Source organism: Dioscorea cayenensis, chromosome 14, assembly GCF_009730915.1.
Source record: "Dioscorea cayenensis subsp. rotundata cultivar TDr96_F1 chromosome 14, TDr96_F1_v2_PseudoChromosome.rev07_lg8_w22 25.fasta, whole genome shotgun sequence".
NCBI lineage: Eukaryota > Viridiplantae > Streptophyta > Magnoliopsida > Dioscoreales > Dioscoreaceae > Dioscorea > Dioscorea cayenensis.
The window spans coordinates 462,480-470,965 of record NC_052484.1 but is presented as its reverse complement, the minus strand read 5'-3'; the positions used below and the strand labels follow the sequence as shown (position 1 = coordinate 470,965).

The window sequence follows — 8,486 nt, the reverse complement described above, 5'->3', positions numbered from 1 at the left end:
TCAGTTACGTACGTTGCAAAAGAACAACATTCTAAATAACTGACGGGCAAGCACATATCTGCACCAAATGCAGTTACACAGTACAACAGATTTTACATCATTTTGTAAGATCGGGACACAAACCTGCATGTAATGATCTCGACCTGATGGGTATTTTGCCGCTGCAAAATCTTTCAAGAGGGAATGACGATTCAGGACCGCCTCTGTTAAATACAGCTGATAAGATTGTGCGCTGTACATACATACATACATACATATATATATACATATGTATATACATAAAGTAAAACAATATGTGATGATTCTGAAATATGCTTGATTTGTCACCGCCAATCCCTCATTGCTTCCGTAAGTCAATCGAGGTCGAATTGTAGTACGCACAAGGATGCCGCATGAATGGGAAAAGAGGCTATCTCTGCCCCACAGATAAATTGCTTATTTTTCAAAAGAACTCAGCGACCCTATAGACGACAATATGGTACCAAATGTATGCATCAAGAATACTGGAGTTGGATTTATAACAGGAAATGGCTTCAACTAATAAGATTAAAGAACTCCTCCACACATAACTCAAGAAGTAGTTATGAAGGATCTAATGTGCATCAGGTATGAAACAAGGAACACTGTTTTACCTGCAATTATTATGAAGATAATCCCAGGTTTTAACAGCAAAACATTGATGACTGAATTCAAGCTGCATTTCAGCACAAGCTAATCCTAGCAGTTTTAGCCTAACTAGTATGAAAACCCCACCCTTTTTGGTGTGTTTTAGGATGCTTAACCAGTATATTGATCAATCCATATGAGAATTAGCGTGCAGTGATTATACAACCTGTGTTATAAAAGCTGTGAGCACCAGTAAGGCCCCTCCCCTCTCCGGTATTAGAAGATAAACAGGATGTTTAAAATCATGAGCGCTCTGAGATAGTCCCTCGAGCAAGCTCCAAAACATCACAGCCACAGATGAAGCGTCATCACCAGCACCTTCCTGAAAAATCATTTTTCTACTTTTTATGAACAACCAACAGTATTATGAACAAAAGAATAACCATAATAACATGATTGCTTCACCTCCCAATGCCATGGTAAAATGACTAAATTTTAACTTGTTAGGAAAATTTTCTTTACATGACAGAAAAGGCAAAGATCAGACAGTAGCAAGCAAAACACTTATAGATTGTGTTAAAATGATAATTACCACATTCAGTCAGATCCTTACAATCCTTTCTTTTACTGTTATGTTATAGACACATGCAGGTTAGGATAATATGGTCTTATAAATGTGTTCACACAGTTTCGCAGTTTAAATAAATGTCATATGCATTAAGTGGAGAAAATTAAAATTAAACAAAATGGATATATACACTCTGAAAAATTACTATGAGAAAACCAGTAAATGTGAAATGAAACTTATTATGTCATGAAGTCCATTCATAACTAAGATGAAAGCAAGTAAAAGGGAACTGAAGATAGCATTCTGAATGTTAGTATTGGCACAAAAGAGAGAAGAAAGAAACATACGCACTAAAAACCGTGTCAATGTGAGCAGAAACCAGAATTGCATCATTTTCTGCTCCAGTTAGATCTTTGGGAGAGAGCCTCAATAACACATGCTTCAAATCCGAATACACAAGTGTTTTTCCATTAAATAATCCTCCAGAGAGGCGATTTGCGCCATTATCCGCTCGAAGTAATCCACTTGGACATTGACCTTCCCATTAACAGTTTGCTGTATCTTATTTGCTTCTGCCAAAACATACTAATGTGGAAGAATGTTTAATTTATTACCAACAGTTAGAGAATGGAATACTAAAACAATAATTAGCAACCCAAACCTGTACTCCAACATCCAGAGCATCTGAACCAACAGAATGAGGTCCCAAACTTGTCAAGAACTTGACATGCTCCAGTGCTGAGGCTTCTGAGAAACCTTGTTCACCTGCTTGTTCAGCATCAATAGGTGTTGGGAGACTCTGAAACTGAAAATGGTAGACTGCCCAACTGCTACTGATGAGGAGTACAAACAAGGCCAACCACACAAATGCAGGCCTCAAGTTCTCCTTTTCTTGAAACTTGTTAGAATGGGGAATTTCCAGTCATACCATAAGGTTTGGCTGCTGAAGTTGTAGGTAACATCAAGGTTCCCTGAAGAAGTTTACACAAATAGAGAAACCTTCCATTAAACACAGTAACTACATTCAATAATTTATTTGTAAAACTCATTAATCTGACTGATATTGAAGTTCTTTGTCAGTATAATTACTAGTTCCATCAGCAAAAATGCAGTTTTTATGCATCATGTAACACTGGGGACCTCAAGGTACCTTCTCATGTTGTATGTGTTTGTCTTGTTTGAGTTTGTTTCTTTGATGTTTCTTTGTTTCTGGGTGTGTTTGTATTCCATATGTGGACTGCATTTTATCTTAATCTAAATTGATTTATCCATTAAAAAAAAATGACAAATTCCATCACAAGACCAAAGTTCCTCAAATAAACTCCCATCAACAATCTGAACCAAAGGTATCATCTTTCTTCTCACCACATTCCAAGATTTTCTTCCCACAAAAAATGTGCCCAGATTTTACAGAATAGATGAAATTTAAACCATAAAAAAAACATTGAATTGAAAAAAAAAAAAAATGGCTACAAAATTGAATAGCAATTGTGAATGAGAATTCATACAAAAGAGGCAGAGAAATCAAACCTTTGACAATGAACAACACTAGTAGAGATATTCAAGAGAAGAAGCTGTGATTCCAGCATCTTCAGGTTCGCTGCTTAAATAGAGTTCACTGAGTAAACTTACACAGAGTACACTACTGACAAAATCAACGGTCAAGATTGAATTTGAATCATCAGATGTGTGGGTAGATTTTACTGCGGTTCCCGCCCGGCAGCATCAAGCAATTACCTTCCTCCGGATGTGTGATCCGATCAATTATTGCCGTCCTTCTCACTTATTTTTTTAATGATGTTGTATGAATGTAAAAATTATTTTTTAACTTTATAATTTTTCCCCACCAACTCACCATTGGTTCTTAAGTTCCAATTCTATTAATTAAACATATTATGATTTTTTGAATTTATTATAATTATTATTTTTTTAACAAAGTGAATAAACCACTACCACACATGTGCGCCTAGAGAGAATTTTTTCCAGAGAACAATGGCTCTACCGACAAAAAGAATATTCAACTACCACGGGCACACATGTTTTGCAAGATGGATGAGTCAAACTCACATTTTACTTGAGGAGAAAGACAAATGTACTATTGGATTAAATATTTTTTTATAATTTTTTTATAAAAATATGATAGAGTTTGTAAACAGCTTTTGAATAAAAAATATTTTTTATAGTATTATTTTTAAAATTTTTAATTTAATATTATTGATCTATAAATTTTACTTTTTAATTTTATCAATTAAATAATATGAATTAGGAAATCATTACAAAAATGCACATTATGCTTTATCAAACTTCCATTAGACCTAAAATACTCTCTCTCAATAATTAAATTGACATCTAGCAAATTATGTGAAAAATAGCATTAAAGAAAGCTTTAGTCAAAACAATAATATTAAATAATATTCTTTCCAAGTATCCACCTTAATCTCGTTTTATAAAAAAAATAAAAAAAAAAGTAATTAAACATTTTATAAACATTTAGCTTGTTTTTTTTATTATATATATTATTAATTAAAATTATGCATTTAAAGTAATAGTAATGAAAAATAATATATTTAAATATATTAATAAAATTAAATTTGTTATACATCTAGATAATTTGAGATACTAAAATTTCTAAAAATGAACGCTTATAATTGAAAGGAGGGAGTACTGTATATATTAAAAAAAAGAAAAAAAACAAAACAAATCATACCCATTTGACAAAAATGCAAACAAAATCTTTCACTTTTGTTAATGTCATTAAGGCATGTGTCATAAGTTTGTCTGAAGAAGTTGGTACGTGCAACTGCGTAATAATGCATGTGGACCAGTCTGTTGTGAAAGAAGATAATAATATATATATATATCTTCATTGAATAAGTTGTTTGTGGATATATAAGATGATATGATCTGAGTTATATATATATATATATATATGGTGGAAAGTGAAACACGTATGTAACTTTGTCTAGATGGTTTAGCTAGTTTTAATAATTGCAATACAGAATTGATTCTGTTGTTGTTTCTGCATGAAACCATGTGAGTTCCTGCATGGGATGGATATTAATTATCAGTAGGAGAAAGTGAAACAAGTTTGAGTGCTCAAACATGCATGCATGACAGCAATACACCCTAGCTTCAGGGGACGTTCATTCCAGAAAAGTGTGAGTGAAGAGAAACTGATCCCGATTTTCCCATTTCCTGCTGCTCATTCATACAGTGTTTAAAAAGTAGCGATCTTACCCTCATTTTCGATCAGAATGATTATTCGAATGTCTCACTTCATTATATATAATCGTGAAAGTTGAATCAATCTATAAAAACTAATTTCTTTTCATTTCTAAAGCCTTTTTTGAACTCATAGAACTTCATCTAACTGCTAAATCTTTCGGTTCTATTATCACTTCCTGACAAATGAGCACAGAAGTCTTGAAAGTGATATCACTTCCTCCACTTTAGAGAAGTGGTACTTTTCTCATTTTTTGACTTCTCCTCACTTACAGTGAAATGAACGCCCCTTAACACACCCTTTTCACTATAAATAATAATAATAATAATAATAATAATAATAATAATAATAATAATAAAAGCTTCCAGTGATTCCTCTCTAGCTAGCTAGCATGATTTACATCAGGACGGCACTTGAGCTGGCATGTTTAATTTGATATTAACTTTTAGCACCTTAATAAACTGTTGCAGGCTGGTTTGTTCAAAAACGGGTTTCACCAGCTTGATAGTAACATTCCAACCTCTTAATCTATGTTGGTATTCCCTCCGTCACATTATAAAGATATATATTTTTATAAGTTTTTCATGTCCCTAATTATTTGCCCACATTGTTAATTTTTAAATTTAATTTTATTACTCTATTTAAATACGTTGTTCTCCACCATTATCACTTTAAAATTAAGCAACTTTTATAAATTTAAGTATGATTGGAGATGACTTAAACGTACACTTATTATTGAAGTGGTGAGTTTTTTTTATTTACCACTTTTTTCATTTCTATAAAAACCATCCTATGCCACCATTCAAACAATTGAATGAAAAATAAATATTTTATAAATTTATTTATTTTGTTCTTTGAATATACAAAATAATAAAAGTAAACTATAATTTTGTAAAAAAATCACTGTTGTCTAAGTTTAAGAGTGCAAACCATACTCAAAGTATTTATCATATTCTAAAAAAATTCGTCCTCCAATATAATTCACATCCCAAATTTTAAAAATATGTGGAGGTAAATTAATCTTTATAAAAAAAAAATGTTGCCCACCCGTCAAACATTTTTGCACTATTTTCTTTCATATCATTTTTTTCTGTGCACTCCAAAGTCCAAACAACCATCACCATCAACAGTCTTAACAAAGTATGATTGATACTGGTTTTATTGCATGACAAGCACATCATCAATTTTTGTGGCTTAGATTAATAAGCGAGTCAGATTCATGAAAACGACGCTATTTTTTTTTTTTTGAATAAAGTGGATAAACCACAAATTTATTAGTAAAAAGAAAGAGAAACATAGAGAACAAAGTAGATGTAAGTAAAGATAAACCAAACCGTAAAACAACACATAATAAAAAGTTCTATATCCTCATTGTGATTTAATCAATAAGAAATGTAACTGTAGTAAAAACAACAATAAAGTAGATGTAGGGTAAAATAGCGAATGGAATGCCGATTTAAGCTCCACCATCCCGAGCAAAAGGCCGCCCAAAGAACAAAAAGCAGAAGCGATTACTCCCTGGCTCGTGATATGCGCCTATTTCTCCCCGTAGAGTCGCTGGATCTCGAGTCTATGGGAAGTTAAGAGAACGCTGATCTTCCTCGAGCAAAGATCGATCGGGATCCCTGCCGAAAAGGCACCGAGTCTCATAGTAATCCAAGTTGAAGCATGTTAGCAGTGCCTTATTGAGTATAGTAAGTACTATGAACATTTTTTAGTTAAAAATACTGATCGTTGCGCTTTCACTGACGTTCCAAAAATGGCTCTAGCGTTTATGTCCGAGAGTATCCTTGAGGTAGAATTTAAGGAGGGGATCCAAGTGGTCCAGATGTTGTAGTACGAGAATGGAGAGTAGCAACATCTAACGCACTCACGTGAAAAGACCAAAATCTCCAAAAACGAACAATCAATAAAAAGACGATCTATCGCTTTCTAAGTTATTGGCTTATTATGTATCACATGTGTCAAGAATATCTTAACTTTTTCTTTTAAATAGTTTTTTTAATCATGAGACAGCTATCTGATTTTATTGTTGCATTCCTATGGGACCAAGTTATATAATTTCATTTAATTGTCTGATTTAGTCACAGTTAATTACAAGTTGCAAAGATTGCAACTTGTTATTCACAGACAAAGCACAATCAGTTTTGAACTCATATTTAATTCTCGGAGTTTGAAGTTTTAAATTTGATAAATTTCCTCAAAATCACTAATGTTTGATAATTTTTTCTAAAACTAAATTTGTTTCTAATTTTAAATTCTTTCTTTTTTATTATCATAACTTGGAAATTATATATATATATATATATATATATATACATATTTATATAAGCCTAGCATATTTTGATGCGGAACTATAAGTCCTCAACTTTTTAATTTTGAGGGGACCATGTACCCTTATTCCTGGACCAAAACATAATAAAATAAAGTGAAATCGCCAAAACCCTTTTAAGTTCAGAAATCGCTAAAAACCTCATATTAAGTAACCCTAAAAACCCCTCCTTTAAACTCTCATGCTTTTTCAAACCCCCAAAACCCCAGAATCGGATATGAATCCGAGTGAGCTTTCAAATTTTACGGACTTTAAAAATGCTCCTCAGCATGGGAGTCGCGATCAGCAGCCCATCCCTGGGCGATTTCGAGAGGCTGGTTTTTGCAGTAGGGTAACCCCGAGAGACTAATTCTATCGAGCCATGCATTTGCTTTTTCTCAACTCGCCCTTTAGCTCTTCCATTTCCGAAGGTGTCTCCGAAGTTGTCTCCCACCGCCAAGGCTCAGATTGGCAGCCTTTTTCCTTTCCACCTCAGATCTCAAAGGAGAAGTCCCCTCCAAGCAACTAGTTGGCATTTCATCGGGTCTTGCAATCTAAGGTATCGAGTATGGTTTTTATGTTAACCTGCTCACATAAAGAAAGATTTTTTTCGTTTTGTTTTGTGTTCCTCGCTTTTTGTCGAAGATATCAAGTCCTGCATGATTTCTACCTGGGTTTTTGTTAGTCACGGAGATTTCTGGCTAGGGTTTTTGTTTTGTTTTCTGCATTTTCGCTCAGATACACTCATCGAAAAAGTTTTTCGATTGTTATGATTTCAGCGTAATATTTATAACGTACATTTCCGCTTCATTCGATATGGTCGCAGCTTACAAAACGAGCGTCGACATTTAAGAAAACTGAGATGTTACAGCTTTAAGTTTTGTTGTCTCGCTTAAGTATTCTCATCTCTGCTTAATAAGTCGGGTCTCTCGCTTAACATTTGATATCTCGCTTAATAATTGAGAGGTTACCGCTTAAAACCTTAAATTTCAAGGCTTAAACTTTGTAATACCGCATGTCAACGTGTTGTTATCGTCGCAGTCGGGTGATTACGGCAGATCAACCTAGTTAATCGGGCGACGCTATTCGACACCTGGGAGTGGAGACTTTAATCGAATTGAAAAATAACACTGACCGATTAATCGGGAGATTATCTCGACTGACACCGCTTGCGCTGCTCACCTGGGTCGAAGCTATATACCAAGCAGTAGGGCCCTTCTGATTCTCTTTCGCAGCGACGATGGTCGCACTCAATAAATTCTGGATCGGGAAAGCCTCGCCGAAGCTCTGCACCTCAAGACGTGGGCCCTCGCTCTGGTCTCAGTTGCCGGACGGCGACGCAGCCGGTCTTTCGTAAGAAGAAAACCCGGCCATGCTCGAAGGAGCAGATTCATCAAAAACCCACGAGACACAGAGACTCCATCAAGAGCACTCGCGCAACTTGCTCGGCAGAGAGAGAAGAAGAGCATTTTCATCAAACTCCCCGATCGCGTGACTTTCATGGGTACGGCCCCTTCCCAAATAGGTCACGCTTTTGCTCCGAATCGGATCGCTGATTACGTCGACGATCTACCAAACGGGCGACACGTCACGTGCGACAGCGACGTACAAGCGGCTTACGGAGGATATTCCACAACCACCGCCGAGCGCAAGATAGATCGCGCTGGAAGAAGACCAACACGTGGTACATTAAGGGTCGCTTTGGCCGCGCTTTAACGCTCCTGGGTTTTACGAATCGACCGTGAACGGGAAGAAAGTCCGCTTTTGGCAAGATCCCA

The 8,486-nt window shown here is 35.1% G+C and overlaps 1 protein-coding gene across 1 annotated transcript in view; it reads right to left on the bottom strand.

The window, feature by feature from the left end:
- Window positions 1–2,078, bottom strand: part of LOC120275528 (endoplasmic reticulum metallopeptidase 1-like) — a gene marked incomplete at its 5' end in the record, with an annotated part of 22,021 nt that extends 19,943 nt beyond the window's left edge. Inside the window, 3 exon segments of the mRNA XM_039282144.1 lie at window positions 1,522–1,687; window positions 1,690–1,759; window positions 1,836–2,078. Coding sequence (XP_039138078.1) covers window positions 1,522–1,687; window positions 1,690–1,759; window positions 1,836–2,078 — 479 coding nt within the window.
- Between the last annotated feature and the right edge of the window lie 6,408 nt (window positions 2,079–8,486).